Source organism: Natator depressus, chromosome 3 (assembly GCF_965152275.1).
Source record: "Natator depressus isolate rNatDep1 chromosome 3, rNatDep2.hap1, whole genome shotgun sequence".
NCBI classification, from domain to species: domain Eukaryota; kingdom Metazoa; phylum Chordata; order Testudines; family Cheloniidae; genus Natator; species Natator depressus.
Genome location: NC_134236.1, coordinates 147,804,385 through 147,831,930, shown reverse-complemented (window position 1 = coordinate 147,831,930; position 27,546 = coordinate 147,804,385). Strand labels below are relative to the sequence as shown.

Sequence of the window (27,546 nt, the reverse complement as noted above, 5' to 3'; positions counted from 1 at the left end):
TGTTCACCCACCCCGAATCGAGCACCTGGGGGGTTTCCCACCTCCGGAAGATTACACCCACCACCTCCAGATGGAGCGACCACTCGTGGGAAGAAGAGAAGGTCATGCTGAGGCCCCAGGCACTCCAATAGGGCCACTGCGCCAGCCACTGGCCCTGCTGCCAGAACAGCATCATGTAGACCGACGTAGCCTCAGGTGCCCAGTTGTGCTGGTGCTGCCTCGGCAAGGGGCTGAACTCCCTTTCCATGCCAAAGGAATCCCATTCCTGTGACTACCGTTGGGCCGTTGATTCCTGAGCGTGGCAACTAACCGTCACTGTGGGTGAACAGTGCCTCGAATAGGTAGATTGGTGCTGGGAGCAGGGGGATCGGTACCACATCAGAGAACATTCCCACGGTGTAGGTGACGACCACCGACATTGTGCAGACAGTTGGCAGGAGAGTGACTAGTGCTGGCCATACGATGACCGATGTCTCCCTCTGGGAAAATCTCGTCAAGAGGGAGGAGACCAGAAGCGCCATGCCAGAAATCTTAAATGTCGAACCAGTGACCTGAGCTGTTGTAGAGACCTAGGGCATGGCGACGGAGAGCACTGCCTCAGCTCTGGGGACCGGCAACATTCACTCACCCTCTGGGGTGTTATTACAACTGGCTTGCCCTCGTAGGGAGCCTTTGCTGGGTCCATCGCAATGCACAGTGCTGGCTGTGTTTGGAGAGTCCTTTGCTCTCTGGGAAGGCATCGGCCCCACTATGGGTCTGGGTTCCCTACCACTCATGGAATCAGTGGCAGATCCCTCGTGGGGGTTAGGGGCCCCCTCAGGGGTGATGGGGGGCGTCTCCATGGAGCTCTGGGGCGGATGGGTGGCCGAAACTGGGCCCTTTACCTGATACCCCTTGGCCTTTCTTGCCTGGTACTGGGGAGTCACACTTCTTCAACTTCTTCTTGGGCACTGGAGAAAGGGAGCGGTACCGGATAGAGCCCAGTGCCGAGGATGCACTGCTCACCAAGGACGAAGTACTGGGAGTCGAGTATGATTGGGACGGCTCAGAGGCTGGGCGGAGAGCACCCTCCATGTGGATGACCCTCAAAAGGATGTCGCACTCTTTCTGTGTTCTGGGACGAAAGTTCTTACAGATGCAATACTTCTTCACATGTGATTCCCCCAAGCACTTCAGGCAGCTGCTATGGAACAGGGCTTAAAACCCAGAGACTGAGGCAAAGTCCCTACCAGGACTCTAACTTACCAACTACAGTACTTAACACCTACTCCACTAACTGCTGTAAACAAACTATTTACAAGACACTAAAACTCAAAGAAAAGGAGAGAACCGCTGAGCACTTGCTAGGCAAGGGAAAAAAGGCACTCTGACCAACCGCCACAGATGGTAAGAAGGAACTGAGAGGGCCTAGGGCCGGCGGCGCCTAATATACCGATGCATAAGCACAGCACTCCAGAGGGCGTCACAGCCAACAGATACCGCACTAAGGGAAAAAAATCTCTGACAATTGTGCACATGGGTACGCACACACTAGAATAGAATCAACATGAGCAAGCACTCAAAGAACTACTCAACATTCTTCCTTTCCCACCCTCAGCTTAGAAAGCTGGATATCAGCAGGCTTTAGCTTCCTGTCATATTACATTTGCAGTCTTACAAAGACTGTGACATTCTATGACTACTATTTCTGAAGTAAAAGAGGAGCAGAAAACAAACTTGAAGGTTGTCTTTATAAAAGGTACAGAGAAGGGTACAAAAGGTGTAAGGAGTTATAATTCTGATATTGGAACACCACGGCAAGGTAAATAAATGTACTCGGGAAACAGACTTTTGGAAAAGTGAAAAAATTTTCACTTCTGAAATCATATTTCAAAATAGCTTGTCCAACTATCCCCAAAATGTTGAAGAAGAAGAAAAAAAACTTTCCTCATGCAGAATGCCACACAAAAAAATTTAGTACAATTTCTTCAGCTTTGGTTAAGTTTGAGGAAGGGATCAAAAGCAATCTTGTAATGGAAATAGAGTTATACTCTTAATTTGGCTAAACTATTTACTCTCAAAACAGAAGCAAAGCCTGGAAACCTTTTAAACTTTACTTGGCCAGTTCTATGAAGTACCCTAAAGAGTCCTTGCAAACCACCTTAAGTCTGCAGGTGCCTCTAAAGACCTTTATATCCTAGGACTGGATCAGTTCCACTATACTTCTAATGGAGCCACTTATGTGAATGAGTTTCTCCAGGTTGAATCCATATTATGTATTATACAGTATCTCTCCTGGGTACATGTAAGTATCAAAACTATAAAGTCAGGTAAGCCAAACCTCACTTGAATCAGGGAGTTGGTTGAGGAAATGGAATAAGCTCCAATATAAAACTTTCCAAAACAGTAAACCACCACCAACTAAAAGAAACAAGAAAGTCTGTTATTTTGCCTCATCACGTGGCCTGGGACCTTGTCTCCTGGAGACAATTTCTCTTCCCCAAAATGAAGGAGCAATAAAAAAAGGGGAAGCATACCTTTAGCCAGATAAACTAAAGGATTAGATATGCACTAATAACTACACTGAGATGTAACCCAAGCTCTCACTCGTTTACAGGATTTGTGGCTGTTAGTAAAAAGAAATCTACACAAAGCCTCTATCCTTGGACCTGGCAACGTATCCCACTAAAGCATGGAACACACACTCCTGACTTGTTTGTCTGAAATTAAGGCAGACCCAAACAGAATTACAATTAATCTTGCTTTTGGTCCTCCACGAGAAGAGAAACCCCCCAGCCTTTAGGGCAGCATTTCTCAATGTGGAGCACAGATGGTGTGGAAGATGTATAAATTAAGACGACGGAGCCTTTCACACTACATGGTGAGATTGAAGGAGGCTGTGACTGAGCCTCATTTCAGGAAAATGAAATCAACTTTTAAAAATTTGGCAAAAGCTGCTTTAAATTATTCCAAAACTGGGGTCCATTAATTTTCACAAAGGCAAGGTATGACAGCTCAGCAAATTATCACAAAGCTAATACCCATAACTGCTCTGCAGCTAGATTCCTTGAAGAGGAAAATTATTTAGGTGTCAAGTATTAACATGATAACCCAAAACAAACTATATTTTGGGTTTACAAGTTTTGCTAGCAATGACTAACTGCTAAATAATTAGCTCTAGCAATGTTAGATTCCTTGGTTCTGGTGATATGTGGGAAATCCAAAGCTAAAATTTAGGTCTACAGTTTAATGGATGCAGGGGATTTAGGGCCAGATCCTCAAAGGCCAAAGGGGACACAGGCTATAGATCCTTAACTGAAATAAAAGGGAATTATGCACCTAAATACCTTTTCAGGATCTGGACCTTAATATCTGCTGCTACTTCAGTAGCTAGACACTGACTGGGTACAGATGGCTAAATTTTCAATAGCGGTCTCTAATTCTGAGTGCTTTATTTTCGAAGGGTCTAATGTTAGTGGATTTTCAGAGGCATTGTGCTCAACTGTGACAATTGACAGTGTACTATAAGTGATTTTTGGGAGAGCAACAGGCGTTGGGGCAAGTACCTCAAGGAGGTACCTTTGTCTTTACTTTAATAATTTGACATTCAAATTTGGTTTACCTTCTCCATAAGAATGCCTTGCAGTAGTTATATCAAAGCAATAACCTTTTTAACCTTAAGTAAAATAATGGTTGGAGAGACTGGAGAGGAAACCACAGTTGCAGGTTAATTTATATCTCATCTAAGATCTAGGTAACAGTCCTGCTAAATGTGATATCTTGTAGTTATTGTAGATTAGGATTCAGTTTTACATTCTCATACTTTGTGTCCCCCTGCCCTCTTGCTGTAAGATACAAGTATCTTTGCTCATGTTATCTATTATTTTGTGTATCATGCCCTTCTCAGTGAAGCCCTCCTATTGTTTCTTCCTCCTTTGGGCTTATTACTCATTTAAATGCCTCAGAAATCTGTCTGCATGTGGATGCCATCATCATTATAAACATGATGCAAACCTTTGGATCACTGTACAATCAATGACATCTTTCAGTTACACTACCTTTGATTAAGCTTTATTGTCTTGCCTCCTTGTCTATGTACTTAGCATTATACCCAATTTTACTGATAATCTTTCAGTTTCTTTCCAATCAACATGTGGTACTTGAAATAATTCCTTTGAACTAGATGGGGAAGGGATCTGTCTCAAGGGATTCATTTCCATGGCCTGTCTTTGATCAAACACTTCTTTTGGCCTGAAATCTATTACAATTTAGACATCTCTTCATCCCAGGACACTTCTGTCTTCCTGACTATATTGCTGGCCTCTCAGACAGAATTTAATTCCCTTTTAGTCATTAGTTATTACATTTTGTTTTACATTTCTTTAACAAATCCACTTAATAGATGATCACAGTCATCACACAGCCCTTTCTAAACAACCAGACCCAACTCTACCTATGGCAGGAGTCTTTGCCCATTCCCAAACACTGGCAAAAGTACACAGTTTTAAAAACAGATTCTTGCAAACTGAAGAGATCAAAGCTCTTTTGAAGGAGACCCTCTGGAATCACTGACCGAAGTCTCAAACCAGTCTACGCCACATGTATCCCAAGCAACAATGGGAAGTCTCACACACATTGTGAAATTCAAACTCCTATCCCCATTCTAAAGTGGTTATCGGAAGGGCTAAAACAATACTTTGGTTCAAACCCAGTGAAAGATAAACTTAGACTTCAAATGGAGTTGGGGCACAGAAAAAATAAACACCAAAATAAGTAGGCAGGCAAGGGAGAGCAAAGGTTACAGGTTAGAATTAGGTCTCCTTGAAATCCTTTGGTCCAGCTTGGGTCCATGAAATCGGATCTTTCTAGCAATGTGAATGACATGCTGTCAATATAGAAATTTCTGCTGGTAGTTCCCTTGTAGGCAGAAAAGACTGCATATCTGAAGAAGGTTCCATTCACCAGGCTTTTATAAACACGTCAACAGCTTTCTTTTGAGCCCAAAACTTAACTTCATGCACCTGATGTAAATTCAAAGGTAAGACAATAACCCATGTTTGAAAGAAGTGTGGTTTTACTCCACCATTTGTAAATGCACATGCCACTGGTAAGTCAAATTCATAATTGTGGAACTTCAGATCTGCCTTTTTGTGTATGAACACTGTTCCCACACAAAGTCTGAATTCCTTTTTTCTGGATTTAGAAGATTAGGGGGAAAATGATCCGAGAATCTCTCTAAACTCCCTCTGATACATGTGTACTTCTAGAAAAAAGGGAGGAGAAGGCCCAGCTGAAGACTGTACCACACCTATGTGAGAGAGAGGAAGCTGCTGAGAGACCTCATAAGCCCTTCTGGAGAGCCAGAGAAAGGCAAATGAAGTTCTAAAATTGAAGCGGGAAAGAGAATAGATTCCCCACATTCCCACAGCCAGAGCATAAGTCTGCAGGTGTGTGCATGCCTATGCACACACTAGCAGTGATGATCAGTTTTTGAGCACTGATTATGGAGATTTAAATAAGATCATTCCATTGAAATCACCTAAAAATCAACAAGCCCAGTAACAAAATACACCAAGAATAAATTGTCATAATACTTTCAATGGGAATAAGTAATCCATATTAACATTCTCCCATTCTTTTTCTCTACTTTTACCTGGATGCTTTAAAAAACAACCACCACTAAAAAACTAAACAAAAAAACAAAATCTTTATTGCTCTAAAACTCTGTTCCAAAATTCTGTTTTTAATGTGAGACAAAAATTATACTCTACCAAAGTTAGCAGATACAGTGCATGTTGTAATTTATCAAATTTTTGGGTAGATGAAAGTGCTAGAATGGCGAGGAGATGAAACTAAAAATTTAAATGTAGTCTCTCAAGCTTACATTTAGAGTTTCACAAATGTTGGAAAAAAAGATGACAAAATCATCTCAGCTCACATTTAAAGTGCTGACAGCCGATGGAAAACTGAGCAATATTTCAATGATATATGCGCTAGACAAGATAGAGTACATGCTAATAATTTAAATTTTTAATTTAGCTTGTGCTAAAAAATGACATCCTTACCTTTCACACTGTGCTAAATGAATAATGAGTGACGATACATTCTGGAGACAACTTCAATTTTTAAAACCAATACTGAGACTTATCCAAACTGAAAATTTCAGAGACAAATTTGATCACACAATGGTAAATTTATCAAAAGTGTTGATACAATAAAGCCACTGCACCTTTCAGCTCTTCGGTTACAGAGTTACCAGTAATGGTAATTCTTGGAGAGAATTATATCAATATTCACATTATTGGAATAAATTTGTCCTAGGCTTGCAAGCTTGGAATCTTCCAGAGAACAATATTTGGGCCATTCACCCTCTCATGCCTCCTCACCTTATGTATGTCTCCAAGGGTGTAAAAAGGAGGTGTGGTCCCAACTGTCCTTCAGAAGATACAGGCAGGGAGTGTGACTATGTAGAAGCAACACTTTTGAAGAACTACAATAACTTGTAAGTACTTTCTCTTTCTCCCTTCGGGTGCCTCTGGTCTTAAAGTCTATGAGTTTGTGAGTCAGGGAGGAGACAGAACGGGGTCTCTTTCCATATGTTCTCTGAGCCCAACCACCAAGTTAGCCCTCCTATGACTTGTAAACCACCTCTAAAAAGGACTGTGACCTTTTTTGTCCATGGAGTATCTGGCTACTGTGTACACGAACTTCAGCCACAGTTGTAAGGGCTGAAGATTAAATCTGGCAAACAGTGTCACATACCTACATGCCAACACATGGCATAAAAGACGCATATATGCACAGGAGCACATGGCAGCATAGGGCGCATGTGTGGCCCCAATGGCCACTACTACTCAAAAAGTTCCAGTCTTGTGCACATGAAGTGCATGTACACGTATAGCAGAATCCACAGTAACACAAATGTGCAAAAAAAAAAAAAAAATCATAATTCCCTCTGGATCTCACCCTGACAAGCTCCAAAGGCATTTCTTCAGTAGTGAAACTTCTGGGGAGAGCCCACTTTTAAGGTGGGTCTTTCACCTATAAGCAGCAGGCAAGGCAAGCATGTCATCTTTCTTTCAAAAGCTATTTTGAGCCAGGGGAGTTGCCCTCATTTGCTCTGCCTCTGACTGCTCCACTCCCACTTCTGAGGGACTGAGCTTATTTAGCAGCTCTTACCTTCAGCTTGGCAGCAGGACACGCATAGACCTGTAAGAGTTAGGTTTGTCTTGGTGCAGCCCAGCAGGAATAAAGTTAGGGAAAATGGAAGGTTTAAGCCTCCAAACACTTGGTTACCACCAATCTTTCCAACCGGTGAGTAACTACTACTAAAGCAGAACAATATCCAAACATACCAAATTATTTTGGAAGTTTCAAATTTATTATTTAACTTCTGGTAAGAGGAATGTACGGTAAAACAAAATACATAAAAATAAAACCTAAATCTCAATTAAACTGACAGATTGTAGTCCATAAACCATGCTGCTAATTGGTAAAAATCAATTTAATTGAATAATGACATAAGATGTTATGAAGAGTGACCTTAAGACCTAGCAGAGGCAATAAAATGGTATACTGTTTTATCACTTTGGACTGTGGCACAGAGATATTTATCTACGCATCTTTTGTTTTTTCTAAAATTAATAATAAATGCACCGGAAAGCTCAGGAGAGATTAAAATGTTTACTGTACCTCAATCGGTTGGTGTAGGTATCCACACATGTCTTCATTTTAGCCAATAAAGTGCCAACAGAAGCTTGAGATTCCAACTGCTCTTCCTCCTCCTCTCCATTTTCTCCAGACAGAGGCAGCAACAGTGGCACCATCGAGGTGCAGGAGGCAATAGCACGGAGCAACTCTAGCAGAGCTCTGTAAAGAGGAACATGCCTGGCCATATCCAAAACTATGAGAGAGAAAATAAAATATTTTATAAAGTCAACAAAAAGGTAAAAATAATATACCTTCCAATCGGACTTCAAATGGCTGAAAACAATAGTCTGATTTTTCCCCTTAGAATAGAACAGAATATCATCAGGGTTGGAAGGGACCTCAGGAGGTCATCTAGTCCAACCCCCTGCTCAAAGCAGGACCAATCCCCAATTTTTGCCCCAGATCCCTAAATGGCCCCCTCAAGGATTGAACTCACAACCCTGGGTTTAGCAGGCCTATCCTCTCATTCAATGAGAGTCAACCTTTTAGTGCAAAAGAGCAGAGAGAAAGTAGGTGAAAAACCTCAAAGTAAGACACAGGGCCCAAAACAGTAGACAAAGCTAAACCCCAATACAAAGACTGAAAAAAGTGAACAGGAAAAAACTGTAACTAAACTATGTTTTAAAATTACATATTACATTAGACTTCACTTACTACTATATTTTACCAAAGCTGGCATTGTATATGATGTAAATTTTAGTGCATGCATTTATTATAAGAGCAACTGTAGGTAGAAATAAATATTTCATTAAAAACCAAGGACTTCCAAATAATTCAAATAAATGCACACACTTTAAAAGATCTCTCCCCTCGTGATATTTATTTTTCTTTTCCATTCATAAGTTCAAATATTTCATGAATGTCCTTTCTCAACTGAATTTCATAACATTATAGAAATCCTCAAAATGTAGCAATACTCAGATACTTTACTCAGCTGCTTCCTCTGTCCCCAGGACATACTATTTTTAACAACACTGAAAAGGAAAACTATGGCTCTAGTTCAGAGTATTCACAAATGAATGCGTTTATGATAAAATCAATTTCTGCTTTCTCTAGCAAAAAAATTAACTGACAACTTGCATTAGGAAAAGGTTGAACCATACAGGAGCACTTTTATGTTTCATTTAGCACACCTTACCCTTGGAGTTAAGGCATAATACAAGTTTTCATTTCTTATTAACAGTCCCTTAACTCTAAATAGGAGAAGATGAGACAACTAACATCCATCCAAAATCATAGAATTTTACGTCTGAAAGGGACCCCAAGTGATTATGTAGTCCGTCTCTGAGGCAGGATTAAATATACCTAGACCATCCCTGAAAGATGTTTAACCTCTTCTTTTAAACCTCCAAGGATGGTGTCACGTTTTGGGGTGCATCCAGACCAGTGGGAGGTGGGAGTGCTTTCTGAAAACCAAGCTTTTGTCTCAAAATGGGCCCCCAGAATTGGAGAATCACATACAATCACTAGTCAGTTCTGAAACTCATGGTCTTCACATTTGATTTTAAGATATCTGTACACAAATGCAAGGAGTTTGGGGAATAAACAGGGAGAACTGGAAGTATTAGTATATAGAACGGGGGGGGGGAAGGGAGGAGGTGTTGCCTTATATATTAAAAATGTACACACTTGGATTGAGGTTGAGATGCAAATAGGAGACAGACTTGTTGAAAGTCTCTGGGTAAGGACAAAAGGGGTAAAACACAAGGGGGATGTAAGGATCTACTACAGACCACCTCACCAGGAAGAAGAGGTGGATGAGGCTTTTTTTAAACAGCTAACAAAATCATCCAAAGCACAGGACTTGGTGATGGGTAACTTCAACTACCCAGACATCCGTTGGGAAAATAATACAGCAGAGCACAGATTATCCAACAAGTTCTTGGAATGCATTGGAGACAATTCTTTATTTCAGAAGGTGGAGAAAGCTACTAGGGGAGAGGCTGTTCTAGATTTGCTTTTGACAAATAGGGAGGAACTGGTTGAGAATTTGAAAGTGGAAGGCAGCTTGGGTGAAAGTGATCATGAAATGGTGGAGTTCATGAGTCTAAGGAACGTTAGGAGGGAGAACAGCAAAATAAAGAATGGATTTCAAGAAAGCAGACTGTAGCAAACTCAGGTAGTTGGTAGGTAAGATCCCCTGGGAAGCAAGTCTAAGGGGAAAAACAACTGAAGACAGTTGGCAGTTTTTCAAAGACACATTATTAAGGGCACAAGAGCACACCATCCCACTGTGTAGGAAAGATAGGAAGTATGGCAAGAGACCACGGTGGCTTAACCAGGATATCTTCAATGATCTAAAAATCAAGTCTCCTACAAAAAGTGGAAACTAGGTCAAATTACAAAGGATGAACAAATAACACAAGTATGTAGGGATAAAATTAGGAAGGCCAAGGCACAAAACAAGATCGAACTAGTTAGAGACAAAGAGTAACAAGAAAACATTCTACAAATACATTAGAAGCAAGAGGAAGACCAAGGACAGGGTAGGACTGTTGCACAATGGGGGGTGGGAGAGAAATAACAAAAAATGTGGAAATGGCAGAGGTGCTTAATGACTTCTTTGTTTCGGTTATCACCAAGAAGGTTGGTGGTGACTGGATGTCTAACATAGTGAATGCCAGTGAAAACGAGGTAAGATCAGAGGCTAAATATGAATATAACAAGTTAAAAATTACTCAGACAAGTTAGATGTCTTCAAGTCACCAGGGCCTGATGAAATGCATCCTAGAGTACTCAAGGAGCTGACTGAGCCAATATCTGAGCCATTAGTGATCTTTAAAAAGTCATGGAAGACGGGAGAGATTCCAGAAGATTGGAAAAGGGCAAATATAGTGCCAGTCTATACAAAGGGAAATAAGGACAACCCAGGAAATTACAGACCAGTCAGCTCAACTTCTGTACTCGGAAAGATAATGGAGCAAATAATTAAGCAATCAATTTGCAAACATCTAGAAAATAATAACTTGGTAAGTAGTCAGTCAGTTACAGTCTTGCATGACCTTCTCATAAAAAAGCTAGGAAAATACAACCTAGATGGAGCTACTATAAGGTGGGTGCAAAACTGGCTGGAAAACTGTTCCCAGAGAGTAGTTATCAGTGGTTCACAGTCACGCTGGAAGGGCATGACAAGTGGGGTCCTGCAGGGATCGGTTCCGGGTCCGGTTCCGTTCAATATCTTCATTAATGATTTAGATAATGGCATAGAGAGTACACTTATAAGGTTTGTGGACAATACCAAGCTGGGAGGGGTTGCAAGTGCTTTGGAGGACAGGATTAAAATTCAAAATGATCTGTACGAACTGGAGAAATGGTCTGAAGTAAATAGGATGAAATTCAATACGGACAAATGCAAAATACTCCATTTAGGAAGGAACAAATCAGTTGCGCACATACAAAATGGGAAATGACTGCCTAGGAAGGAGTATTGCAGGAAGGGATCTGGGGGTCATAGTGGACCACAAGCTAAATATAAGTCAACAGTGTAACACTGTTGCGCAAAAAAACAAACAAACCAACCAAAAAAACCCGCGATCATCATTCTGGGATGTATAAGCAGGAGTGTTGTAAGCAAGACACCAGGCTGATTAGGTCTCAACTGGAGTATTGTGTCCAGTTCTGGTAGCCACATTTCACCCAAGATGTGGACAAACTGGAGAAAGTACAGAGAAGAGCAACAAAAAAGATTAAAGTCTAGAAAACATGATCTATGAGGGAAGATTAAAAGAACTGGGTTTGTTTAGTCTGGAAAAGAAAAGACAGAGGGGACAGTTTTCAAGCACATAAAAGGTTCTTATAAGGAGGAGGGAGAAGAATTGTTCTTTTTAACCACTGAGGATTAGGACAAGAAAAAATGGGTTTAAATTGCAGCAAGAGGGCGGGGGGGTTGGGTTGGGTTGGGTTGGACAGGACATTAGGAAAAACTTCCTGTCAGGGTGGTTAAGCACTGAAATAAACTGCCTTGGGAGGCTGCTGAATCTCCATCATTGAAGATTTTAAAGAGCAGGTTAGACAAACACCATTCAGGGATGGTCCAGATAATACTTAGTCCTGCCATGAGTGCAAGGGACTGGACTAGATGACCCCTCAAGGTCCCTTCCACTCCTATGATTCTATGTCTCCACCCCTTACTTCTTGGGGTAAGGCTCAAGAAACTGCAGTTCAAGAGGTGACTGAACTATAAAAGTGAGGGGCAAAAACAACCCACATTCTTTTTCCTTAGCCATTTCTCTCCACAAGACGAAAGGAACAGCCTATGGACTTTGGGAGTAGATCCTGACCTGAAATTTGGTCAGCTCTGTTGCTGGGAGCATGTGGTAAGAATTTCACCTTAAACCAAGTCTAGTATGTAAAGTTTAGAACATGTTTTGTCTTTATTTTTCTTGAGACCATTTCTGACTTCAATGCCTTATATCTGTACTCATTTAAACCTATCTCCTTGTAGTTAAATAAACTTGTTATATTCTTTAATTAAAACAAATCCACTATTGTGAATTATTTGGGTAACTTCATTTAAGGCAGTCCATTGTATGTCAATCCCCCTAGAGAGGAAATGGACTAATACATCTAGACTGTCCAGGAAAGGGCTGGACAGCACAGAATACACGTTTTTGGGGGGAAATCTGGGACTGGAGGGTATTGGGGTTACTCTGCAAGTAGTAATCAAAACTGCTGGAAGTAACCAAGGCTGGTGGGGGTCAGAGTGGCTGGACCAGGGCTATGGCTATACAAAGACACTCAAGCGTGTAACCTGCATGCTGTCTGGCTATTTGTAAGGAGCCCAGGTTGGGAGCTACAGCAGCAAACCATTGTGAAGCATCCCAGGCTGCTGAGAAAAAAGAAAAACACCTGGATGATTAAAAAATCCAAGCTCTCTTGGACTGAAAGAGGGAGTTCCAAAACCAAGGACTCCTCATACAATGCGTAGCTAGCAGTTTCCTTTTATTTATATGGAGGGAACCAATTTCACATGATCTCTCACATAACCAAATTACTTTGTTTCCAGACTATACTATATTTTCTAATACTGACTTTAAATTTTCAAAAAGCCAAAAGAAACTATAATAATCACTAAGTCCTTTGAATGCCTGCTTGTTTTCTTCTCTGCTGCATGGCTGTCATGGATAGGACGTTTAACTTCTGGGTGATTGCTCTGTGTAGATCATTGTGCCATACCATCTTTCACAGGATAGTACTTTCCATTTCAAAAAGACTTACATGATTGCTATGTTGCGTTGTGGTTTCTTCTATGAAGTAAGCGCCATACCAAATTAGGTTCATTAAGATTTATATTAATCTTAATATTTTAATAATCTAGTCTTAATTTTGACCATGGAAGATCGTGTAGGGTATGACAACTGATTTTTTTTTACCTCATATGTTGCTATATTTTTCTTTAGAGCAGGGAGCTAGTCTGGAGTAAGTATCCCAACTGGTTTTGTTGATTAGAGTGTTTGTCTTGTTTTTATCCAGCGTTTTTTTTCTTGTATATTCAGGGTTATGACCTGTACAAGTATCAACTTATCATCAAGTGAGCTAGTTAAAAATAAATAGTTTTGTGCCAAAACCTCAGGTTCAATATTACATATCTCAGAAAAATTAGTTCAAATATCTGCACTGGCTTTATACCCAGGTCAGCTGCTATATAGGACAGAAAATTAGCCAAACCTCTCTCATTCTGTTAGTATAGCTCCATCCATAACCATTACAGAACATCTCTATTTGGCCCCAGGAAACATACTTCAAATTTTCTCCCCCACCTCTACCCCGTGGACTTCAAGGGTATCACATACTGTATTCACATTAATGAATACAAATAATCCAATTACATCCATCCAGTAGGAAGTAACTATTAGAAAGCCTTAGGTTATTTTACCTACCTATATGCATCTTGCATCACAAATGAAAACAATCACATTATGTATTAAGGCCTATATCCAGCAACAACACAAATTTAGTTTAGTTTAAAGTTCAGCAAAGCATGCTTAACCTTAAGCATGCGATCAAGTGCTTTGTAGAACAGGGCCCTAAATAATTGTTAAAAATCAGCTACATCCATGTAGCCTTTGGATTTTAATAGCAAAATGTGTTTTCCCATTGTCAAAAGTGGTTTACTTTCAATGTGAGCTCAATGAACACTTATGATGAAATCCTCACCCTATTAAAGTCAATGTGAGTTTTGCCATTGACTTAGTGAGAGCCAGGAGTTGCCCCTTAAAATGCAAGTTTGACAGGCTACAAGGTAAAATGTGACCCCCAGACTTTCGCTTTTTCACAAATTCTGTAGCTACTGCATGACTTCCAAGTATGAAATTCTGTGGATTTCCATATATACTATATTTTTAAAATTTAATAATATGGAAGAATGGGGTACAGGGATAAAGTTACCAGAAAACATTTTCTACACCTTTCCTTTATTTACACCATAAACATACACATACATACATGACAACAGATTCCCATTAAAAATATATACAGTTGGACATATGACTATTCTTTATTTAGGGACCCTTATTTTGCCATCATTCTTAAGTACAAAGGGACAACAAAATATATATTTGATGTTGAACTATTACTGGATCATCTTTTGAGTTTCTCAAGTGTTTAAAATGCATACATTAAAGGGCAACACTCAGAAAAAGCTGGCAGTCTTGATGCACACAGAAGTGTTCAGAGAAATGACTGAAGGACCGTGGATTAAAAAATTGAGGTAATCATTGCCAATGTTATGATAAGTGGTATGAGTCATCAATTGTGTTACTGGAGAACACACCCTGAACTTCCAAACTTTTCCTTGTTTCACCACAGGAGGCGGTAAAAACAGCACAAGTTCAGAGTCAGGCGCATGTTCTGAGACTTAATTCTGAAACCCACCTAAAAAGTGGTCTATTATGATGAAAGGTAAGTTTCTCTACAAAGGGCCAAACAGAAACAAATGTGTTTACATATTTCATACAAATGAGTACTACAACTTGAGTGATAATACTGCCTCTTAATTATGTTGGAGTGCTCCTTCCTAGGTGAATATTTTAAGGTATATCAAGGGCACCTCAAGCACATGGATAGGTGTGTGTACACACATGCAAATAAACAAACAAAGCATTCCTTTTAAGAAAATGGCATACCGAAAGTATCTAGCTTAATAGGGAATGATACTAACATTATTCATTATTCAGAATTGTTGGTTATTAACCAGAGATAGTCAAAACCTGAAATTAAATAATTACAAATGTCTGCACCAGTGAGCTGTCTCCAGTTGTTTTAACACTACTGCAATGAGTCCAAGCCTTCATGCAACGTGTGTTATTTATTTATACAAACAGCATGATTATTACTTTTACTGACATTTGGCTCTCTCTAAAGTGTGTCTCATTTTAAAAAGGGAAAAAACATATAATCTTTAATATATAACAAACAACTGACATCACATCTGCTGAAAATGAAAGGCATAGCTGGTAGATAAATATAATTCTTGGAAACAGTTATCATAACTGCAGTGGCATAACGTCTCAAAGTCTTTTTTCACATCTGTACAATGTAAACTTTGAATAGTGTTGATTCAGGATAAAAGCTTAAAGTGTTTAAAGCTTAAAGTGTTTTTATTCCATTGCTGCAATATTAGCAATTAAAACAAATTCTGATAGGAGAACTCTTTATAGACCACAAGTTTCAGAACTGACTAGTGATTGTGTGTCTCTCCAATTCTGGGGGCCCATTTTGAGACCAAGACTTGATTTTCAGAAAGCACTAAGCATCCATGCTGAAAATTAGGCCCTTTTAAAGTGGTCTAAAGCAGAACAATCAAAAATTAATGCACCCAAAATCACAAGTCACTTTTAAAAATTTGGATCCTGGTTAACAGTCCCCGGATACCAAGAGTTGATTTAAAAAAAAAAGGACAGTCTGAATAATTTAGAACTTATTTATGGACTTGCAACACACCTAAATTTGCATTACCAACATAGCAGTTTTTAAGTAGATCCAAAACAATGCATATATGATAGTAACCTAAATTCAAAGACCTCTGAAAAATATATTAATGGCAAGCAGTTTCTTAGAATAAAACATCACTTTAAATGATATAAAGGAATAATATCACAAAGCTCAATAATCTAATGATTCTTTTGATTTCCTTTAATATTCTAAGATACTCAAACCAAGAACAGACAGGCTTAATGGCCCACTAAATAGATAATACTGAGCAGCACTAAATTATTTTTCCAAATCATTTAACATTCTGAATGCAGCTTAATTGGATAAGGATGACAATACAGGACTTATATTTTACTTTTCAGTGGCAATATATTTTAAAAATACTGCACAAAGAGAGCACATGCAAACATAATTTAAAAGACAGAAACAAAAAATATGCTGCAGTAACACCAATTCCAAAATATTCACGCCTAAAAACAAGTTAAGAAGAAACTGTCAAGAGAAAGGATGGAATATTAAATCTGAAACTATGTTGCAAGACCCCAAGGAAAGCTCTATCTTGCAAACCTTGAGGTCCACAGAAGGGAGCCTCTATCCTGCAAGCTTTAGAAGTCATGCGGCTTTTACATTATGACATATGCAGTGAGTAAACCAAGAGTTTCTTGCAGAGCCCTTGCAATATTCACTATGCTTCTTCACAAAAAGTTTGTCTACATACCATTTTTGTACCAATTTAACTCGATTTTTTAACATGACATAGTTAAATCAGTGTAACACACTAGTATGGAGGCAGCTGTACTGATCCAGGGAGAACTGCCATACTAAATCAGACCCACACCTCCAACTAGTCCAGTATCTTGTCCATGGCAGTGCTAACAGCAGCTACTTCAGAGGAAGATTCAAGAAATCCTGCAGTAGGGATTTATGAAGTAAATGGCCCACAATTCCCTAAAAATTAACAAACTGGTTTATGTACTAACTCATGACATTTATAGAACTTCTGAAACTTTGTTTAAAAAAATCTTTTATATCAACTCCGGATTTTCTTCTTATCCATAAGTGTCCAATCTTTTTCTGTATCCTGCTAATCTCTTGACTCCAATGATATCTTGTGGCAATGAATTTCACAGGCTAATTGTGCATTATGTGAAAAAACATTTCCTTTTTTATAAGTCTTAAATTTGCCACATCTCAATTTTAATTCTCCTTGCTTTTGTATAACAAAGGGTGAACAGAAGTTGCAGTCTACCGTCTGTACACCATTAATCAGACTGTACATTTTTTATCACATCGCCTCTTATTCGTCAATTTTCAAGTAAGCAGCTCCAGTGTTTTGATAGGAGATTTTTCCCATGCCCCTAACTCATTCTCATTGACTATCTCTGAACCACTTAGTTTTTTGAGGGGTGGAGTTTTACTTTTAGATTGGGTAACCAGAACTAAACAGTATTTCAGGTGAGTGCATATCATTCATTTACCTCCCCACTGCCTCTCTCTCTCACACACACAACATTCCACAATAATGGTTGCTTTGTCTCGGAGCAGATAAGCAGCTGGCTGTCAGAAATGGAGATTTCAAACGGCATATCCGCTTTCCTACAGCGAGTTCAAAACAATGAGAAGAGCAGCCACTTCACTTAAGGGGATTACGGGACGTTTCTGGAGGCTGATCAGAGCACTGTAATGCAACACCTTGTTCACACTGATGCCCAGGCGTTTCAGCCAAGGCGCAACGAACGTTAATCTTGTCGCCGAGGTGGAGTACCACGAGCGCTCTAGCCATGGAGTCAGAGCGCTCTACATGCCTTGCTAGTGTGGACAGGAAGTGAGCTAGGGCGCCCGGGGCTGCTTTAATGCACTCTAACTCGCAAGTGTAGCCAAGCCCTTTGAGTACAGTCTTTCAACCAGTTGTGCACCCATCGCTTAGTAATTTCACTAAGTTGTTCACTTTTTTTTTTACATCTTGTCTTAAATTCTGGGAAGGCCTATGTTTTTGTTTGTGTATGTATAACAGCTAGCACAACTGTCCTCCATCCTGACTGGGACCTTTTGAGGCTACCATAAAACAATCTTCAGCTGACCTTAGAAAAACCAATCCAACCACACACACTTCCTCAAGATTTACTGCAGCAATTCCAGCTCAACAACTGTATGTCAAGAATTAGTTTAAAGATATAAGGATATTAATTTTTGTTAATACAAACGTATTCATTTCAGGGGGAAAGGGCACTGTGCAGGTTTCATCAATGAGACAGTAAAACTTGAAGCATTAAAATGTAATATATCCTCACTGTCCTTTTGCTTATTAAACAGTTCAAATTCAATGTTTACCATCTCACTACTGCAATATGAACACACTTCCTAGTGGTTTTAACACCAGATCATTGTAAAACAGATCTTCAAAGCTCTCTCAAAATCAATTTTTACAGTATTTGTGGTATCTATAGAATATGTAATAACCTTAGTAATTATTGAGGGCTTCTAATTCTGATGCCATGGCATAATACTGTTCACAAGCCTGAAACCCTAAGGGTATTCAAGTTCAGAACAATTTCAAGAATCTCATTAGCACTCAAAAGAGTTTTAGAACAGCTAAGCACAGCACTGTTACAAGGAGAAAAACAGAACAAAATATTACACAGTTTTATCTGTTTCTAATTAAAATCTTTAAACTCGTTCTTGTTGCCATAGACACTGCCAAACATTTAATGGCTTAGGAGAGTTTCCTAAAGGGCTGAGCTTTTGTTCCCACTGTTTCTAAATAATTTACAGCTGTAGGCTTTCCCCAGACCAGCTTCTTGACTGCACCTTTCCAAACATATGATCTATGAATACAGTCCATGCTGCAGGCTATAGTGTCAGTTCCAAATACTTCATGCTCTACAGATTTTTGATTTTCTATTTCAGAAACAACCTGAAGCAAGCCTCCTTTATAATATGTCTAATTAACACTCTAAATTCTGTTAAGTTTTGTGGCCAATGTTCATCCAAAGAACACTTTACATTCAAAAGCCTGTAGGAAAAGCACCTAGCCTTAAGCAAAAGTGAACTATAATGCTAGCATACCATAGTCTTTATAGTTAGCCTGATTTTTCAGTTTTTCCTTATAAGGATGAACATGAGTGCTCTCGCAGTAGCGTTTTGAATATCAAAATAAAATGCATCAGAAAAGACTGTGCTCATAATTAGAATAAATGGCTCTCAAATGGCTCCGAAATTATTTGACAAGATGCTGCTGCTACTACACTCCTTAGGTTTTAGAAAATACGTTTACAAAAATAAAGGGTTTTTTCAGGTTAAATCTATATGGAGTTGGATTACTAAAAAGGCACCAAAAGCTACCTGCAGTGGTATATTAGGATTTTAAACTGTTAGATTAGACGCTTAAATGACGCTTAAATAGATAATGAGCTTTTGTATTTGATGTCTGAAAGGCTCTGAACATCTTAAGTTGTGGTATATGAAAAATGTAGACTACAATACACTTGCAACATTAATTTTCTATTATGTGCTATGGGTAGGAACTCGTGCTTTCAGTGACACAAGGCTTGGGCTTAGAAAACTACCAGAGTACTCATCTTCCAACAACAAGGGATAGTCACACGTTTTTAGTGTATAAATCTGAGGCTCTTATTGTGAGCATTTTAAATTTCAGTAATGGACAATATCTCAACATTATCAGTATCTTAGATTAAAGTTAATATCTTATAATAAATCCCAATTTCCAACACCTGCCTAACTTTCCCGAAAGTAAAACCAATCCCATGTCACACCACAGCCTATGGCAGGATTTTTCAGGGAAGTCTGGAAAAAAAACCAAAGTTTAAATATATAATTGCAATGTTACACATCCAAAAGCACATTTCAATTATAGCAAAAAACAGGGATGCATAGGTAAGGCTAGCTGAGCAGCGTGGTAGTGAATTAACAAGATTATATGGCAGCATGCGTCTGCTATTCTTCATTTCCAATGTTTTTAAAAATGTGTCAGAATTTTTGTAAAATCAGCATACTTTCGGGGAGTTCCCTGGACTGCAGTAAAACATACACACAACATTAACGCTTTAGCAAAGTTTTTTTGTTTCTCAATAACATAACTCAAACTGTACATCAATGTTTGAAATGATCGTTTCAATGTTTTAGGCATAAAACCTTAAATCAGAACAATGTGTCAGGAAAAACATGAGTTCTTTATGGGATGGGAAAGTCATATTATACAGGGAGGAAACAACAAAAGTAGGAGAACTGGAAGCACAAGCCAATAAAAATAAAAAACCACAAACTATTAGTGAGTGATAATAGTACCACTACCACTATATTCCAGACCTGGTGTATCCCGTGGTCATGGAACTTCTGCAAAAAGTCATGCCTCGCCACAGAATTGCATTTCAGAGTAATCTTGGCTTTTGTTTAGGAAACAAATTTAAATTTCTAGTTTTTATGCTTGTAAAGATAATGAAAATGTTAACTGAGTGTAAACTGATGCCCGCAAATGTCTACAAAGAAACAATGGGTCTGAGAGGAGTGAACTGCCTCAGTCAACTCACTAGGAGCCCTGTGAACACAATGATTGTGCCGCCATGGAATTTGACATTTTTCTAAAGTATCACAAAATTAATCGTTTTTGCTACAGAATTTGTTGTTTTGCTGCAGCCATCTGCCCAACATTTGTTTCTTTTCCCTGACCTGCTGGTATCTGCCTGCAATTGCCTTTTACTCTGCACTTTTCCCCACAAGGGGCAATAAACTGAATTATTGTGCATGTTCTCTTCACTGTTCTATAAAACCAAGCAGGATGGGGTAAGGGAGCCAAAAATGAAGGTAGACCAACTAGGCTACCTAGAGAACACAGTAGTAAGTGAGGCTGGGGTTGCTAAGAAGCTGATTACACTCTCCCTAATACTTTCCTGGCACATACCAGGCAGGGGAAAGGTATTCTGAGCTGGACTGCTCAGATACATTCATAACTGCTGAAGAACATACAGAATGGGCATATACATAATACAGGTAAAAATCCATCAGTAATATTCATTAATTAATATAATTATTGATGAATTCTACATCAATTCTGTGCCTTTGGGTGTGGAAGGGATTGGAATGATGGGTATTTCATAGTGATACAATAAATTAACACTGCTGCAGAATTTGATCCCACTGTGCTAAGTACACGAGGTCCCGACTAGATCTAAGAAAATCTCAAAAGGATGCTAATATCAGATAATGAAAAATATTTTAAATTGTTTGTCAAGCAGTTATTATAAAAAGTAATTCAAGCGTAAGACCATGATATTTCTCAAATGATATTTCTACTGCAATCAAGAAAGCAAGCATAAACTTGCATCGAAATCTACTAGTATAAAACTTATGCACAATATATTTGTATTAATCTTTAACAGAGGAGGAACATCCGGGGGTGCGGTGCACAGCAGGGCTCGGGCCAGCCTCCCCAGTGGGAGGGGAGGGAATGCCACCCAGCTCCACTCTGCCCCAGCCCGCCTTTGCTCCTCCCCGAACCCAGCTCTGGCCCCAGCCACAGCTCAGCTCTGGCCCTGGCCCAGCTCCAGCCACAGCTCCACTTTGTCCTGAGGCCAGCTCTGCCTCCAGCCTCAGCTCCTCCTCCATCCCCAGTTCAGCTCCCAACATCACCTTCATCCCAAGTTTCTCTGCTGAGCCAACTGTGCAGTAATGGTGTATGGGGGTGGGGGAGGCATGGATAGATTCCATTACTGGTAAACGAGGTGGGGGGGGCACGACTGGAAAATTTGGGCACCAATAATCTAAGGGAACTGTCTGTGACTCCATGGTAAGACTGGTATAGTGATTCAGGAGTGCACATTTGTTACTGGCTGGTGAAAGTTAATTATAGAATACCACCACCAGTTTGGGGTGTCTGCCCTATTTTCTGACTGCCTGACTGAGATGGTCACTCTCAGTTGTGAGCCACTTCAGACAGCGTGATAAGCCTGACAGCCCAAAGTAAATAAAATATTTACACAATAGCTGGATTTTTCAGTTCTTTTCTTCTGCTGAAAGCTCTAAATGCGATAGTCCAGATTGGTGGATCAAAGAATACAAAATACATTTATAAGCCATCAGTTGAAACTGATGAGTTCTCGACTACAATCACTTCCAACAATAACAGTACAGAAAGTAGGAAGATACCATTGCTCTGAGAAGTTAGGTTTGTATTTTTAAGAAGCTTAGGCGCACAACTCTCCTGAATTTCAGTGGGTGCTGGGCACCCAATTTTCTTCCGCTACTTTAAAATTTTCAAGGCAGTATTGGCAGAGGACAAAGAACACCCTATATAATGTTTTGTAGAGGAGGAGAAGGAAGGACCAGACAGACACCTTGTAAATGTCCTCAGTCAAAGTTTTGCCCCTTTCAGCACATGAATCTGCCACTAACATTTTGAAATAAGATGAATACCTAAAAGAAGATGAAGACCTGCAGTTCCCATAGTATATACTTCAGAAATATATAGGAGAATTCATCTAACAAAATCTGATAAGGAATGGTTACAGCTTTTATCTATTAAAAAGGACAAACTGAACTTTTGCATAGATTTTTGCAAATTTTAGCGGGCAAAGTTAAGTTTGGGTGGGAAGTGAAGTCAGATGAGGCTCCTGCTGCTTCATAAAATTAATATTTTTGTGCCACTATTTATGCACACAGCATAATCTCTTCAGCCTTAATGCTATGATCATTAAGACCTAGATGTTAAAACAACTGTCTAATGTATCAAAGTTGGTCACTGATCTGGTCTAAACCCTATATAGTTTAAGATGTTACTGGTCAGCCAAGAAACTGCTTAAGGAAGCTATCCCCAGAAATATTTTCCTTATTATTCCATAATATCTAATTGCCAACAGGGTTAGGATAATAAGAAATACTCTCGATAAAAGTTCTAGCTTTAATTTTATGCCATTTATCCTTAAGTACATTCATGCTATAATAAATTTAATCAAAAGAACATATTTACATTCTACTGCCTGTTGCTAGATTGTTCAACTAATCTTTCTGCAAAGAGCATCAGCAATATTCTAAAAATTGGGGAGGTTTAACATCAGCCTCACCGAAATGAAGCCTCAAAAAATTGGGTAGAAACTCGTGAATGTTCCTCTCCACGGAAATCTTTAGTAAAAGGCAAAAGATTTATACGATATGAAGAGAAACTCTATAGTTCTTGAAATGCAGGTGGATCTTACCAAACGGCAAGAGCCTTCCCTAATTTTATTTCAATGTAACAAAAAAAAAAATCACTAGTAAATAACAGAAATCTCTTTATTTCAAAAGATAGAAGTTATGCAAGTCGCACACTAGAGCTTTCAACTTTGCTTGAGGATACTTCACAATAAAAGCAAGCTCCATTGATATAAAGAACAGCCTTTAAAGAAATGAACAAATTCAGACCAGTTTATATCATTACTTGGATAATCTATACCACTCATAGGTTCTTCACTAAAAATTCAGAGCAACAGAGTTCACGTATTATGCATAGTAAACCTCAGCTAGGTACAAAGCTCCTTCTATCACTTCAGATTCCCCTTACCTCACCAGCCAAGGGGAAGGGGAAGCCGTGAAACAGAATGGGAAGCCTGCACTTTCTTTTCTCTGTCTTCGGCAGTGGAGGATCAACCGTGCTCCTCTGTGCCCCACCTTACTTCAGCAACTGGTACCAGGGATATCTTTCAAAAGTTATCTATACCCTGAGATCAGCGTATGTCTACACAGCAAAGAAAAACCCAAGGGTGGCCTGCACCAGCCGACTCAGGCTTGCAAGGTTCAGGCTGCGGACTGTTTCATTGCTGTGTAAACTTTCAGGCTTGGACTGGTGTCCGGGCTCTAGGACCTGCAGGGTGGGAGGGTCCCAGAGCTCGGACTCCAACCAGAGCCCAGAAGTCTACACAGCAATGGAACAGCCCTGCAGCCTGAGCTCTGTGAGCCCAAGTTGGCAGGCACAGGCCAGCTGTGGGCTTTTCTTTGCTGTGTAGACAGACCCAAAGGGGCTTCCCTGAGGATGGCATTAGTCTTTATTAGAAGAAAGACTCTCCTGGAACAATGAGCTAGAGCCAAATTCATTTTGAGGACAGCAGCCTGCATCTCTGACTTCTTAATGAGAAACTGGCTGGAAGAATCAAATGAAAGGCAGGTGCAGCTCATGTATGATTTATTAGTTTCTGCACACCCAGCTGTAGAACAGCATCCGACATGTTTTCCTCAAAGCTTATATGCGATACCTCTCAGTCTTCTGGGGAAGGAAGGAAGGAAGGAAGTTGCCCCAGCAGCTTAGTTGTATTTTTACATAAGACATGCAGGTATAGGAGCGCAAAGTATCAAGGCCTGCCAGGAACTTCTCCCTGAAGAGACAGTCTTTGAAGAGTTAGGCTTGATTAGATCCACACTGCAAAAGGGAATCAGAGGTCCGAAGTGAGGAACAAAAAGGTGTGTGTTACTGGCAGGTGGATATTTAAGGCAACAACAAATACCATTCAGTTGATCTTTGACTCATGGGGGCCCCATAGAGGCTTTAAGCTGTACCACAGAAGAAAAAGAATCATTGTAATTTGCTTGTGCCTTTATGGTGTATTAAGGCTGGTGCAGATGATCTCTCTCTTTTTTTTTTTTTTTAAGGGTAGGATTTCAAGGATCCTGATTTTTGTTTTTTAACCTTAGATATAAGAAATATTAAGTCTCATTTTGCTGTAGGACTCAAGTAGGAGCTTCCTTAGCCCTGTGCTGAAACAGGCATGAAAGCTACAGTCTTCAGGAAACAACAACTGCTACAAACTGCAGCAACAGCATGTCATCTTCGCAGTTTGGATATTCACAACACCAACAAATCTGTCCTCCACATGATACACTGGCTTTGCGTAGACAGTTGCATCAAATTCAAGATGTCAGGGTATGCTTATACTGCAATTAAAAACCTGCAGCTGGCCCATGAGAGCGGACTTGGGCTCGGGCTAAGGGGCTGTTGAACTGCAGTGTTGACATTTCGGCTCAGACTGGAGCCTGGGCTCTAGGACCCTGTGGAGTGGGAGGGTTCCAAAGCTTGGGCTGGAGCCCGAGTCTGAATATCTACACTGCAATTAAACAGCCCCTTAGCCCAAGCCCCGTGCGCCCAAATCAGCTGGCATGGACAGCCATTGGTTGTTAATTGCGAGGTAGACATACCCTCAGTCCTCACTCTGAGGGCTCTTAATGCTCTGGGCATGGAGTATTTAAGATGAACCTGAATTGTAAGATTAAGACTGCAGTAGTGAACTTGGCTCTTTTGGAACGATATAATTGTCTGCTGCAAAGATAAAGCTTGCCAGTGCAGACGAAAACTTTCTCAGGGCTTGTTCAAGACTGAAATTCAGTCATTAAACGAACAGTCATGAAATAAAAGTACACCACGCCTCATTACACACACACACACACGCACGCACACAAATTCATAGTCAGTTCTGCTCCACACCTTGGATGGAAGAGGAATAGAGAAGACACTGTTCACAACAGATAACACTCACATCACTTAATTTATTTCTGGAATGTGCTCAGATAGGATGGTGAAGATAAGAACTTGATAGAATAGAATATAAATCAGTATTTTTTCAAGAAAATATAAATGTCACTCATGCCACATAATGTGTTTGCCAAGTCCTGTAACTTTTATATTTATGAGGAAATTTTTTTATTTAAAGGGGAAAATAATACATATTCTTGTCCCCCTTTACTGCTCTTTTCTTTGAGCACATGCACACCTGATACATGAGGATTTAAGATAAGCTAAAGGTGAACATTTCTGTGGGGAAAAACTTGGTATAATTTTGGCAAGTGCCTTTTTAGAGTCTTAGCAGGAATAGAGGATTGATCTTCCACTTGTACACTGGCTGACAAAGGTTGTGGTTTATCAATGAAAACAAGTTTGGCAAGGAAGAGAAGATTAGAGTCACATAGCCAAGGATCAGAAGGTATTTTGGTTGCTGTCAGGGTTCTTTCCCCACTCTGAACTCTAGGGTACAGATGTGGGGACCCGCATGAAAGGCCCCCTAAGCTTATTCTTACCAGCTTAGGTTAAAAACTTCCCCAAGGTACAAACTTTGCCTTGTCCTTGAACAGCATGCTGCCACCACCAAGCGTTTTAAACAAAGAACCGGGAAAGAGACCACTTGGAGATGTCTTCCCGCAAAAGATCCCCCCAAGCTCTACACACCCCCTTTCCTGGGGAGGCTTGAGAATAATATCCTAACCAATTTGTTACAAAATCATCAAAGACCCAAACCCCTGGATCTTGGAACAATGGAAAAATCAGTCAGGTTCTTAAAAGAAGGGTTTTATTTAAAAAAGAAAGGTAAAAGTCATCTCTGTAAAATCTAGATGGAAAATACTTTATAGGGTATTCAGATTCAAAACACAGAGGATCCCCCTCTGGGCAAAACCTTAAAGTTACAGAAAACAGGAATAAACCTCCCTCTTAACACGGGGAAAATTCACATAAAATGAAAGAAACTAATCCGCCTTGCCTGGCTTACCTATACTGGTTGCAATATTGGAGACTTAGATTAGGATGGGTTGGAGAAGATGGATTTCTGTCTGGCCTCTCTCAGTCCCAAGAGAGAACCACCATGTAAACAAAGAGCACAAACAAAAGCCTTTCCCCCGCCCAAGATTTGAAAGTATCTTGTCCCCTTATTGGTCCTTTGGGTCAGGTGCCAGCCAGGTTAGCTGAGCTTCTTAACCCTTTACAGGTAACAGGATGTTGCCTCTGGCCAGGAGGGATTTTATAGCACTGTATACAGAAAGGTGGTTACCCTTCCCTTTATATTTATGACAGTTACACAGAGTGCTTCTTGCTGGAGGCAATTGTGGCTGAGGAGAGCCTGGATGCAGTGATGAGCTGCCAAAACCTTAATAACCTGTTCCCTCCTCACCCCACGAGGGGGTCGTGGCCCACTCCCGCCCCCCGCGACTCCTGCCCCATCCAACCCCCCGTGTTCCTTGACACCACCCACCCCTGGACGTCTGCTCCATTCACCCCCCTCCCCTGTCCCCTGACTGCCCCCAGAACCGGACAGGAGGTTCTTGTGGGCCACCATAGTGGATGCCCACTGCACCCCGCCCCTAAGAGCCAGAGAGACCTGCTGGGGGGCGAGGTGGTGAGTCCCGGCGGTGCTTACCTGGGGCAGCTCCAGGAAACATCCAGCAGGTCCCTCTGGCTCCTAGAGGCGGGGTAGCATAGCTGGGGGGGAGCAGGGGGAGCGGCTGCTCCCTCCACCGATCACATCAAAAGTGGCGCCTTAGGCACTGACTCCCTGGGTGCTCCGGGGCTGGAGCACCCATAGGGAAAATTTGGTGGGTGCAGAGCACCCACCGGCAGCTCCCCACCCTGCGCCTGGCTCCAGTTCACCTCCGCTCCGCCTCCTCCCCTGAACGTGCCGCCCCACTCTGCTTCTCCACCCCCCACCCCCGGCTTCCCGTGGATCAGCTGTTCATGCAGGAATCCGGGGAGGGCTGAGAAGTAAGCGGCGGCTTCGCACTCAGGCCCAGGTGAGCTGGGGCAGGGAGCGGTTCCCCTGCGCCCCCCTCCCCCGGGTTACCTGCTGCAGCGTGGGCAGCCCTTCTCGAGCCCCCCCCCCCCCCCAGCTCACCTCTGCTCTGCCTCTGCAGGCCTGAGCGCGAAGCCGCCGCCTGCTTCTCAGCCCTCCCAGGGTTCCCACGCGAACAGCTGATTCACAGGAAGCTGGGGGTGTGTGTGGGGGGAGAAGCAGAGCGGGGCGGCGTGTTCAGGGGAGGAGGCGGAGGCAGAGCGGAGGTGAGGTGAGCTGGGGCCAGGTGAGGACCTGCTCGTGGGTGCTCTGCACCCACCAAATTTTCCCCATGGGTGCTCCAGCCCCGGAGCACCCATGGAGGTGGTGCCTAAGGCGCCACTTTTGGCTG

At 40.9% G+C, this 27,546-nt stretch overlaps 1 protein-coding gene and 1 non-coding gene across 2 annotated transcripts in view; both read right to left on the bottom strand.

Moving 5' to 3' along the window:
• Positions 1-27,546, bottom strand: part of BIRC6 (baculoviral IAP repeat containing 6) — a 319,973-nt gene that overhangs the window by 49,887 nt on the left and 242,540 nt on the right. Inside the window, 1 exon segment of the mRNA XM_074949013.1 lies at positions 7,672-7,882. Coding sequence (XP_074805114.1) covers positions 7,672-7,882 — 211 coding nt within the window.
• LOC141985609 (U5 spliceosomal RNA) lies at positions 22,690-22,805 on the bottom strand. Its single transcript, XR_012638969.1, has one exon. It is a non-coding gene; the product is annotated as a U5 spliceosomal RNA (small nuclear RNA).